Source organism: Vulpes lagopus, chromosome 23, assembly GCF_018345385.1.
Source record: "Vulpes lagopus strain Blue_001 chromosome 23, ASM1834538v1, whole genome shotgun sequence".
Lineage (NCBI taxonomy): Eukaryota > Metazoa > Chordata > Mammalia > Carnivora > Canidae > Vulpes > Vulpes lagopus.
In genome coordinates, this window is record NC_054846.1 from 55,761,573 (window position 1) to 55,774,661 (window position 13,089).

The window sequence follows — 13,089 nt, forward strand, 5'->3', positions numbered from 1 at the left end:
CTTGGCATTTGCAACGACGTGGATGGAACTAGAGGGTATTATGGTAAGTGACGTAAGTCAATCAGAGAAAGACAATTATATGATCTCACTCATATGTGGAATTTAAGAAACAGCACAGAGGATCACAGAGAAAGGGAGGGAAAAATAAAACAAGACAGAAGCAGAGGGAGACAAACCATAAGAGACTCTTAATCACAGGAAACAAACTAAGGGTGGCTGGAGGGGGTGGGGGGGATGGGGAAATGGGGTGACAAGCATGAAGGAGGGCATGTGATGTAATGAGCAGTGGGTGTTATATAGGCCTGAGGAATCACTGAGCTCTACCTCTGACACTAATAATACACTGTGTGTTAATTAATTGAATTTAAATAAAATTTAAAAAAGAGAGAAAGCAGAGGGAAGGCTGTGTGGTGGAGATGAGGCCTTTGCACTCTGGCCAGTGCCAGTGTGGCATGTCAGTGGGCCAAGCTGGCCCTTCCCTCCCGTCCTCCTCCTTCCCGTCACCCCTTCCCCACAATCTCTATGGACTCTGTGCACTCTGAATCCCGAGTTCCAGCATTTTAGCTCACATGCCCAGAATTCTCTTGGCCCAACTATTGGGAGTGTCTCCTAATGTCTCTATCTCCTAAACTCTCCCTGGTAACCCAACTTCCACTTTATCCTCAAACCTGGACAATGAACAGCCGTCAACCATCTGGTCTTGTTTCTTTCCTGCTGAGACATCTCCACTGGCTTCCCGTTGCCTACGGGTCAAAGTCTAGAGCCCTTAGTGTAGTCTTGTCTTCTCAACAGTCCAGCTGGAATCTGGATCCTGGGCCTGTAGTTGAGGATTCCTGAATTCTCCAAGTAAGCAACACAGCTGAATTTTGGGCAATGTGTTTTGGGCTCTCTCATTCCATCCTTTGCCCCTTGCCTCCTGCTACATTTCTGCGTTTATCTGGGTCCTGATAGTGAACAGACCCACCCATCTACGTTCATCTGGGTCCTAATAACGTACAGACCCACCCATCTGCATTTATCTGGGTCCTGATAGTGTAGAGACCCACCCAAGAGAGTGCTAAGGACCCAAGAGGCAGAGGAGGGTAGAGAACAGGAGACAAAGCCACAAAGTTGAGGCTTGTGGGAGCCAACACCCCTCATAACACAGAGACGTAGAGGAGACATCATTAGATCAGACTAGGCCAAAGGAAGCATGAGGAAGGAAGAGGAAAACTAAGGAAAAAATGGCAACTTCATGAGAAGATAGGTTGCCATCTGACGTGGCAAGTACCTCCTCATGAACCACGTGTATGGGCATTAAATGGTAACGTCTGGGTGAACACATCTAGCTTGTGGGAGTAAATAAATGTTTTGTGTACACCCCACCATTTACCATACCATCTTCTTGATCTTGGAATTACTTTCTTTTGTCATTTAGTCTCAGAGTGTGAGAACACTGTAGAATCCGATGTTGCTCTCTACCAAGGAAGGGGGATTTGTTCGATATTCAACTCAAACATTTGGGAAAAAGGGCCTATCTCACTTGCCTAGATTTTCTTCCCTGTTCAAGTTTTCTGGGGTGGAGCTAATGCAACAGGCTGCACTGGGTCCCCCTAAAGGCAGCTCTGATGGTGAGTACACTAACTCTCACTCCGGCTAGGTGACCTCAGCTGGGGCCTGAGGGTGGAGGTCTCCAGTCTTGAGAGTTTATTTTGACAGAATGGTCCCCACTGTAGCGTTTAGGGTGCTGTTTTGGTGATATAAGGGAATCTGGGATGGAATATCGTCCCATGGGGGCAGACGGTGACTACCGGCCCTCTACTGAGGTGTATCAGCAAGATGAGGATGGTAGAAATGGGTGATGTACAACCTAGAGTGTCTCAAAGCTAGACCTCACTGCATGCCCTGACGGCCCCGGGGGCTTCTATCCTGTTACGCGTCACCTAGGTGCATGGCCACATGGAACGAGCCTCAGAAATATGACCCTGGGTTTCTGAAAGCATATTTCTTAGGACTGGCAGGAGATGGTGCAGCAAAAGATGGTGTCTGTAAGTCTCAGGAAGGGAGGAGTGATATTCTCACGAGTGCACGTCTAGTCACTTATTCTTCACACCTCTCAGTTTCTTATCTAGGGAGGCCTGGGCTCCTCCTAGAAACATACGGAAATAAGTATCTGGACAGGGCTCTGGCCAGAGAGGGGACCTCACAAACTTGTGTCTTGTCTAGTGTTGCAATGTCTGGGTTACATGGGCTTGGCCAGAGCAGACTAAAGGGAGGAAGCTGCGCTTAGATCTCCAAAGGCTGAAGTCTGGTTGGGACTTCCAATAGCTGTGTTCTCTGCCTGTGAGATGGGGGTCTCCCTCCCACTGATCTGTCACACTCACACCTTGGGGGCTTGTTCATCTCCCCCTTCCCCGCCAAGGACTCCCTCATGCCAGGCTCCATACCTGAGCAGTGGGGGAGGGAGCCAGTCCAGTGTCCATCCAGCCCACACATACGGGTGGCATTTCCAATCAGAGTCCTCTTGCCCGTGCAACTGTAACGCACGACTGCTCCCACGGTGTAGCTGTCCCCAGACATCTGGGCGTGGGGTGGGGAGCCTGGATGGCCACAGGACACCACTGTGGGGAAGAGCAAACATGTCAGCAACTGCACAAAAGGTTGGATCATCATCACAGGACACATGCTAGGCTTTCCGTAGTGACGAGCAGAGAAGAGGAAGCCTGGATATCTACTGAAGTTTGCCTCCTGCTGACATGCTCACCTGCCATCAGCAGACAAGGCCCACCCGCCATTTTCCGTATGTGACATGAAGAGTAATACTTGTTTTAAGAGTTAAAGGAGCTAATAAGTGGGAAACTGCTCGGCGTGTAGCAGGTATCCAATGGCATCCGTCTCCTCTCTCCTTTGCCTCTTTTGCTCATCTCTCCCTAGTTCCTCATTGATGGAGGACATACCCAAGGGGTCTCAGGCAGGAAGGCAGTACACATAGCAAACCTAAGGTAGGAGAGACCACTGTCATCCTAGGACTGTCTGCACTGGCTACAGGTTCCAGAATAAGGCCAGTTCTAGTCTTTTTCCAGCTGCATCTTACAGATGCCCATGTCAATCATCCCCAACTTGTCCCCTTGAGTCTGCAAGTTCCCTCTCCTGAAACACCAAATTGTACCTGAACACCAGTGATAAGATTCAAACACCAGAGTATCCGAAGAAAACGAAAGCACTAGCTTGAAAAGACACGTGCCCCCTATGTTCACTGCCGTGCTGCCGCGGGGGCCCCGACATGGCGTTCACCCAAGCGTCTACTGGCGAATGAATGGATAGAGACGATGTGGCATGTGGGAATGTCATTTGCTTATAACAGGAATGAAATCTTGCCATTCGTGGCAACATGAACGGACCCTGAGGGCATTATACTAAGTGAAAGAAGTCATTCAGAGAAAGACAAATACCATATGGTCTCACTTCTCTAAAATAAAGCAAAACAGAAAACCCAAACAATAGAGCTTTCAGATACAGAGAATAGACTGGTGGTTGCCAGAGGCAGCGGATGGGAGGCCAAGGGGGTCGAAGGGAACAAACTTCCAGTTACAACATCAATAAGTCATGGGCTGTGATGTACAACAGTGACTAGGGTTACTGACACGGTATTCTGGCCATGTCAATATGGTATTCCATATTCCATATTCCAAATATGGTATTCCATATTTGAAAGTTGCTAAGAGGCTAGATCTTAAAAGTTCTCATCATAAGAAACAAAATTCTAACGCTGGGTATGGTGATGGCTGCTAATCAGACTTACTGTGGTGATGGTTTCACGATGTATACAAGTATCAAATCATCATGTGGGGTACACAAAACTAGTATTGTGTTGTACGTCAATTATACCTCAGTTAATAAAGAAAGATTAGGGGCTCCTGGTGGCTCAGTTGGTTGAGTGTCTGTCTTCAGCCCCCAGGGCGTGATCCTGGAGGCCTGGGATCGAGTCCCACATCGGGCTCCCTGCATGGAGTCTGCTTCTTCCTCTGCCCGTGTCTCTGCACCCCCACCCTCTCTCTCTGTGTTTCTTGTGGATAAATAAATAAAATCTTAAAAAAAAGTTGGATTTAGATATACATATAAAATATAGATATAAAATCTATACCTATATCTGTATTTATGTAATTTCTTACTGGCTTTTGTTCCTGTTTCTTTGGAGAACTCAGACTAATTGAGAACTGAGATGAATCCTAGATCTATATTGTTGTGAGAAAATACAGACAGTTGTTATTTTAAGGCAATAAATTGTGAGATATTTGTTACACAACAATAGATAACTGACTGGCTTCCCCTAGAGTGACTGATCCAAGAGACCAAGGTGGAGGTGGAAATGTCCTTTATGACCTTTTTTTTTAAACAAAGTTCTTTCTATCAGAGGAGTTCTTTTTTTTAATATTTTATTTATTTATTTATGAGAGACAGAGACAGAGAGGCAGAGACACAGGCAGAGGGAGAAGTAGGCTCCATGCAGGGAGCCTGACATGGGACTCAATCCGGGGACTCCAGGATCACACCCTGGGCTGAAGGCGGTGCTAAACCGCTGAGTCACCCAGGGATCCCATGACCTAACTTTTTAAGTCATGTATCACCACATGACACAGACCAACCCTGGTACAATATAGGAGGATATGACATATGGATATGAACACCAGTAGGTGAGGCCATTGGAACCATCTTCAAGGTTGACTATCCTATCACTGTGCGAATGTACCACAATTTTCATCCATTTCCTGTTGATGAATTTTGGATTGTTTTCTGCTTTGGGCTTTTATGAATAACATTTATAAGAGCATTTTTCTTCATGTTTATCAATGCATATATGTATACATGTATGCTGGCTACTTACTGATTTCTGTGATTGCAGTTGGCTATTTTTCAGATCTTATTTAGCTATACAATTTTTCTTTGGTTAATTTGAGGATAGTGTTAAATTATGGTAACATCTAATAGTTTCTGAAAAAGTGTATGCAAAGCCTGAAATTATTTATTTATCACTGGGTTGATTGAGGCTACTTAGGTATCTGTAAAATTAGCAACCAGAGTATACTCTATTGTTTTATTCCTTTCCTGTGGTTTGTTCTTTTCAAAGAGGAAAAAAGTCAACAATAAAATGGAAAGATAAAACAGTGTCAATACCATTTGGCTGCTGTGGGTAAGGAAAACCCAGAAGAAGATGTAAGATAATAAACAGGAACAACTTACACTCAGTGTGTATTTGCATACAAACCAGGGAGATGAAGAGCACAGAGAAGGTGAGTAACTGCTTCTGCATTTCTCAATTTGTCAATATAAAAACATTTAAAAAATGTATTTAATGTTTATGCTTTTGTCCAAATGGGATCTCCAGATCCTGCAGTGGCTGTTTAGTTTCTAACTGCAAATAAGTTTTTTTTAAATTTAATTTTTTTCTAACTGCAAATAAGTTGAGATGTGTACATGAAAATAGGCAAGATAGACATTTAGCACTGCTAATAATAGACTTTCTTATAATTACAAGGGTACATACATAATGGGATTGAGGAAAAAGTAAAATATTGTAATTAAAAAACAACACAGATCACGATTAATGGTTGGGTGTGGACTATGCTGAGTCCCACAGCAAAACAAAAAGGACCCCATGATGGTTCCTAGGTCTTAAGTATGAGAATTGTACTTGATGATGGGCCAGCCTCCAGGGCTTCCACTGTTTCCTAAAGCATATGATATGGATCTGGGTCATGCATTGCCCTTGGTCCCCACACATCCGTGCCAATTAAAATAGTTTGCCTTCACCTGGAAGGAACAGCTGATTTTCACAGACTGAATTGATCAGGGGATATGTAGAGTACTCTACAATTTTCTATAAGCCTATTCACAAGTACTTTGGTCTTTCAGAAGTAAAAATTCAGTTAACCCACTAAAATAACAATCATGTCATGACAATCATGAAATATTAGTGAAAATGGTTATTCTGAGAGTCATTTGGTATCTTATAGGCAATGAAATTTCCTCAGGGTCTGGTGTTTTTGAAACATTCTCACCAAATCTAGGAAAAAACTTTACTTTTCCCCATCAAAAAAAAGTGAATAGTCTACTTGGGTTCTAGTGTTAGTATGTTATCTTTCTGGAAATCTTGCTGAAGCTCATATTCAGAGTGAGTAATAAACATTGGTGTCCTCAGGATTGTGTTCTAAAAAGAAGATCAGATCTCTCTGTCCCTAATAATGATATAATGTAGTGGTCTCAGTAATTAGTGAATGCAGAGTTTAGCCCCTTGTAAATCCCAATGAGAAAAAAGTCACAACTGGCTTTCTGAAGTAAAAAATATCAGCAACTATTGAGCATTAGTCATTTTTTTTCTTTTCTTTTCTTTCTTTCTTTCTTTCTTTCTTTCTTTCTTTCTTTCTTTCTTTTTCTTTTCTTTTTTTTTTTTTGGTGAGAGATAGTGGCTATCCTGTTTATAGGCTTTGGCTTCTGCAAGACTGAGAGCCTGATTCTGGTTCCCGCAGATTAAGATCAGTCCAATAAGAGAGCACAATGTAAACATAATAAAACACATGAGAAATAAGTCACAATAAGTGAGAATCAACAGAAACAATATAACAGAATTAGACTCATAAAGACGATGATACTGTAATTATCAGATATGGAGGGCATTATGAGTATATTTAATATGTGAAAGACATAAAAAGAGCATGTTTATAGAGGCACAGCACACAATGGAAATAATCAAGCAAATTTCAACAACGAACAAAACATCTCAAATACAAAAGAAATAACTGAAAATAGAAACTCAGTGAATAGTTAAACCTCAGCTAAGACATAGCTAAAATGATAATTAGTGAATGGTAGGACAGATGAGTTGCTTATGAACAGTTTTGAAAGAACAAACTCATGTAGAATAGTGAGAAGATTTATAGGTAGAGGTGAAAAGCCCACCAAGACTAGTGTAATATTTGATTATCCAGAACAGAATTTTAGTTTAACTTTAAATTAGCTCAACCTAAAAAACACAATAATATTTATGTAAATTACTAATGTGGAGAGACCTGGGGAAATCTATCAGAGACGGGAAATATGAATGAGAGTTTCAGACACAGAGAATCACAAGAAGGTCTCATGTTAGAGATGAATCGCAAGAAGGTCTTCATGTTAGAAGTAGTGAAGGAAGAGAATGAGGAGAGACAGTATTTTTAGAACTGATAGCTGAGAATTCCCCAGATGTCAAAAAGCTGGGAAGCCTAAGGAATCCTCAAAAGGATAAATAAAATATCCAAACACAGTGTAGAAAAATTCAGAATGCCAACAAGAAAGAGAAGATCTTAAAGTCATCAAGATTAAAAAAACAAAACAAAACATCAGACTACCTCAAAGGTACAATGATTAGATTGAAGGTAGACTTGTCATTAAGAATAAATGCCAGCAGAGTGCACCAAGGGAGATATGTCAACCTGGACTTCTGATCCAGCTAAATTCTCATTTAATAACCAGGGAAAATGCAGAACACCAAAGACAGAGACAGATTTTTTTCAAAGGAGGGAAAGACTTATAGCTGACTCCTCCAGAACAATAAAAGAGGTCAGAGGATATTAGAAAGATTTCCTTAATGGACTGAGAGAAAGTAACTGCCAACCTAGATTTCTAATCCTACCAAAAATATCTTTCAAAAATGAGGGACACATAAATGTATTACAGACAAACAAAAACTCAGAGTGCTTGCCACCGGGAGATCTTCATTAAATAAGCTTCTAAAGGATGCCCTTCAAATAGCAGGAAGATGATCCCATGGGGAAGGCCAAGATATAAGAAGAAATGAAAAACAAAGAAACTGGCAAATATATGGATAAGCAAAAGTGAACAATAATTTCATAGAACAACAATAATAATACATTGTGGGTTTAACAAACAAGGCAAAATTAAGATATAAGAAAACAATAACGTAGAAGTCAGAAAAACAAACCAAATTAAAGTGTTCTGATGTTATTGTATGATATAGGAAGAAGAGAGAGAGATTATCTTTAGACTTTTATAAGTGAAATTTTCCTGCTATAATTTCTTTTTTTTCCTGTTATAGTTTCTAACATAGCTATTAAATGTAGAGCATATAACTTACTAGAGAAGAAAAAAGGGAATTATAAAAATAATCCAGTTAAAGAAAGAAAAAAAAGAAACTAATGGGTAGAACAAACAGAAAACACAGAATTAGATGGTAGATTTAAAATCTAAATATATCAGTAGTTTGACATGCTTAAAGTGATTTAAAAAAACTTTCTACCAAGAATTCTATAGCTAGCAAAACTATCCTTCAAACATGAAGGGGAAATTAAGATATTCCTGGATAAACACAGAGAATGCACCATTTGTAAACCTAGAAAGAAATTCTAAATTATAAAGAATTTCTACAGGAAGTCTTTAAGGCTGAACTGAAAGGACATGAAGGCACATGCAGAACTGAAAAACCCTGGTAAAGGTAACCACATAGGTAAATATAAACCACAGTGTAAGTGTATCTTTTTGTTTTAATTTTCTTCTATCTGAGAAATGGCATGAAGCCATAATTGGAAACTTGTGTTGATAGGCATGCAATGTCTAAAGATGTAATATGTCCAACAGTAACAGCACAAAGGAGGAATATATATATATATTGGGCTCCATACTCAGCATGGAGTATTCTTTCTCTCTGCCCTTTCCCCTGCTCTCTCTCAAGTAAATAAATAAATAAATCTTTAAAAAATTGACAAATGTGTAAGTAGTCTAGAGAGAGAGAGAGAGAGAGAGAGAGAACGATTCAAATTACTAAACTAAATAAAGAATGAAAGTGGGGACATTACTACTAACCTACCCTGCTGGAATAAATAAATACTAAATAATTAATAATAAATATTAAATACTATGAATATGAACCATTGTATGCAAACAAATTAGATAATCCAGACGAAATGGACAAATTCTGAGATGTACACAGACTACCAGGACTTCAGAAGAAGTGGAATATCTGAATCGAATTATAGTGAATAAACAGAATCAATTAATAATCAAAAAACTTTCAAAGAAAACCCAGGACTAGATGACTTCACTGCTGAATTCTATCAAATTTTTAAAGGAGTAACACCAATCTTCCCATTCCTAAAAACAGAAGAGGGACATTTTCCAACTCATTTTATGAAGCCAGCATCACTCAGAGCCAACAACATCACAAAGAAAGGAAACCGTGGATCAACATCCCTTACGAACATAGCTGCGAAAATCCTCAACAAAATACTAGCAAATCAAGTCCAGCAGCACATTAAAAGGATTACACCATGACGAGGTGTGATCCGTTCCCTAAACACTAGAGTGGTTCAACATATGAGAATTAATCAATCAATCAATTGATATAAGGCACTGTGTTAATAGAATGGCGGGGAGGGGGGAACCACGTGGTCATTTCAACAGTTGCAGAAAATGCATTTGACAAAATCCAACACCATTTCATGGTAAAAATGTTCAACAAACTAGAAATAGAAGGAAAATTCCTCACTAGGAATAGAAGCAAAATTCCTCACTCATAAAGGGAAAGATTTACATTAACTCTCCGGCTAACATCATCCTTAATGGTGAGAAACTGAAGGCTCCTCTCCAAGGACTAGGAACAAAGGGTGGATGTCTGTTTTGCCTCTTCTATTATTATTATTATTTTTATTTTAATTTTTATTATTTTTATTACTATTATATAGGCTCCACATCTAGCATGCAGCTCAGTTCAGGGCTTGAACTCATGACCCTAAGATTGAGACGTGAGCTGAGATCAAGAGTCAGATGCCTCACTGAGTGAGATACCCAGGTCCACTGTTTTGCCATTTCTGTCCAACGTCATATTGGAAGTTCTAGCTAGGGCAATCTAGTGAGAAAAAGAAACAAAAAGCATCCAGATTGGAAAGGAAGAAATAAAACTATGTCTGTTCACGGATGATATGATCTTGGATTATTATGTTACGTCGGATTGGCCAATGGTTTCTTAAATGTGCCACCAAAACCACAAGTGATGGAAGAAAAGAATACATAAATTGGGTTTCATTAAAACTAAAAATTTCCATGCGTAGGAGGACGTTATCCAGAAGTGAGAAGGCAATCCGGAGAACAGGGCACGTCTGCAAATGATACCTCTGATAGGGGTGCGGTAGCCAGAATATATAAAGAGCTGCTAAAACTCAACAACACAAAGACAAACATTCAAGTCTGGGAGGGGGTAGGGAGCTGGAACAGACATTTCTCTAGAGAAGAGATACCAAAGGCCAAAAAGCATAACAGAAAAAAGACACTCGACCTCGCTGGCCACTGGGGACAGGCAAATCAGGACCGGCACAGACACTGCATTACCCATTACGGCTGGGAACCCACCCCAGGGCCCGACGGGGCCACAAGCAGCACAGGAGTCACACACGCGCACACACACACACACACACACACACACACACACACACGGGCACATGCATGCACAGGGTGGGGGCTCCCCCGAAGCCCAGGGCATGTGTACTTACAGAGACACTGTGGTCGGGGCCGGTCCCACGTGCCGTCCCCCTGGCAGCCGAGCACAGGCGTGCCCAGGAGGTAGAAGCCGCGCTTGCACTGGTAGGACACGGTGCTGCCGTAGCTGAACCCGTGCGGGCCACCGGCGTGCACCTGCCGCACGCTGTTCTCCTGGAGCCCAGGGTCGGTGCAGTTGACAACTGAAATGGAAATGGGGCGGTCAGACCCTGAAAGCTGGGGGTGGGGGTCAGGTTCCCTCGCCGGGCACCGGGACTGCGGAGCCTGGGGGGGTCCTGCCCGGCGGGGCCGGTCCTCAGCATCGCGGTTCAGGGGTCTGCGCCCTGGGGAAGCCGCCCCCCGTGCCAACAGGCCTCTCTGTCCGCGGCCTGCTAGCAGCCTGGGCCTGTCAGGACACATGAGCCCTGGGGGCGGCTCTGGTGCCCTGGGTCTGGCGCCGTGGGTCCTCAGCTGCGACACGGGTGCACCCAAGCTGACCCCGACGAGCCTCGGGCTCTTTGGGCAATGGGCTCGATGGCTCTAAAGAGCACGATCCGGGGCTGAGTCTGACTTCCAGCGGCTGAAGTGTCCTGGCAGCTTGACCCCAAGTCAAGGCCTATTTTAGGGTAATGATGGGGTCACGGTGATGCTCGGGGTGTGCGCCTGCTTCCAGAACGCCGTCCCGGCCACTCCCTCACCACCGCCTCCTTCTCACCCAGTAAGGGGGCAAGACGGGGGGTTAAAATCTTTCCTTAGTTTTTGGAGCATAAAGCATTTTCCGTTTGATGAGCCCTGAGGCCCAGAGTGAGTGCCAGGCCGTGTGCGGGGCGCCGAGGATGCCGCAGGATCTTGGGGGCCGGTGTTCCCCACCTTGGCCCTGCGGACCCGCTGGCCGGTCCTCCACAGTGGTGGGGATGGCCTGGGCGCTCAGGGCGCTTCAGCGGCACCTCCCCCTTCGCCTCCGCCCGCCAGACGCCAGGGGGGCCCTCCAGGGGGCCGTGAGGGGCGCCTCGATGCCAGTCCCCGCTCGGAGGTGCCGGCTCAGATGACGCCATCCCCCCTCGGAGGTGCTGGTCTCCAGGGAAGAGGACAAACTGGCAGTTTCTGAGTTTGATAAGCGCTCTGATGGGGGCAGTGCAGAACCTTCCAGAAGCTCTCGACAGCACAGGGGCCGGGCAAGGAGGGCTTGCAAGATGAGGCCGCATTCATGGGTCCTGCTGGCTGGGTGGACGGCAGCATGACAAGGAGCGCGTCGCAGGAGGCCGTGGGGGGCCTGGGGCCAGGCCAGGCCTGGGGAGGCACTGGAGGCTGGGAGCGGCGCCCTCAGGATGGAGGAGGGACGGGGCGGTGGGACAGGATGGAGGCGCCCAGGCCCTGAATCTGGGCCCTGAGCCTGCCCTCAGGGGGGCGGGAGCTGCAGCCACAGGACGTCTGCGCCTGCACCCACGGGCGCAGCAGCTCTTGACGGCAACGCGGGCGAGGACAGCCGGATGTCTGGAGATGGGTGTTTGCTGCGCCACGCAACCGAGGGGCCTGCTTCCCATTTCGGCCTTTTTTTTTTCTTTTTTTCCCATTTCGGTCTTGAAAGGTGCACCTTGCTTGCCGCGTGCCCGTGACCCCATGGATGGGGTCCCAGCCTGTGGCCCCGCTCGGTGCCCCGTCCTCCCTACCCCACCCGTGTCAGAGTGACCCCAGGGCTCAAGCCACCGGAAGCCCGGGGCAGTGGCACTGGGGTGAAGGGGAAGAAGAGGGGGACTTACTTCTGCAGGTGGGCAGCGTGTCACTCCACTGCCCGCTGGCCAGGCACTGTGACCTCGCGGCGCCCTCAGCCACGTACCCGGGGTTGCAAACGAACTTAACCACGTCGTTGAGGTTAAACTGGTTGCCCTGCGTGAGCCCGTTGACAGGGTTGCCCGGGTGCCCACAGGTGATGGCTGCAAACGGAAGAGGACACGGGTTAGCCCCTACGGCTCCGCGGCCCCGGCTCCTCCTTCCCGCGCCCACGAGGGGGGCAGCCCACACCTGGGGACAGTCTCTTCCCTTCCTGAAATCAGCCTGGGGCTGAGCCCTCCTTGACGAGGGCAGCTCCGCCACCTGCACGTCTTGGGAGGACTCATCTACGAGGCCCCGTGGGGCCCGGGCCGGGACTGTGGGTCTGTCACAGGCTGTCACTCCTGCCTCAGTTTCCCTGCCTGGATCCCCGCGGCCGCACCTCCCTCTCCCAGCACTGGACGGCATGATGCCCCTCAGGGGCCTTGGGTGGCACTGGATGGGGCCAGAGGCCATGCTCATCAAGCTGGCTCGGGGATTGCTGCCCCCAGGAGCCCTGGGAGCCCCGGGAGCTGAGAGCACGCCCCCCCCCCCCCACGCCGTGCTCCCTCGGGAGGAAGGAATGACTTCTCCCTCCAGCCCCGGGGGGACGATAGGCAGTCATGCTCCACCCCACCCCGTGTCCCCCGTCCCCTGGGCCCAGTGCCGTGCAGCAGCGTCCTCTGGGGCAGGTGCTCCGGGGCACAGGGGGCCGACGCCGTGAGGCCGCCCCGTTGGGGCTCCTCCCGCCGGCCTCACCGGGATCTCCCGTTCCAC

General features: G+C 46.0%; 1 protein-coding gene across 1 annotated transcript in view; it reads right to left on the reverse strand.

The window, feature by feature from the left end:
* The window catches only part of CSMD2 (CUB and Sushi multiple domains 2), a 439,342-nt gene that overhangs the window by 35,653 nt on the left and 390,600 nt on the right, over nucleotides 1-13,089 (reverse strand). The window contains exons 55-57 of the mRNA XM_041738011.1: nucleotides 12,264-12,437; nucleotides 10,518-10,706; nucleotides 2,427-2,600 (exon numbers count right to left, since the gene is read on the reverse strand). Coding sequence (XP_041593945.1) covers nucleotides 2,427-2,600; nucleotides 10,518-10,706; nucleotides 12,264-12,437 — 537 coding nt within the window. The remainder of the gene's footprint in view (nucleotides 1-2,426; nucleotides 2,601-10,517; nucleotides 10,707-12,263; nucleotides 12,438-13,089) is intronic.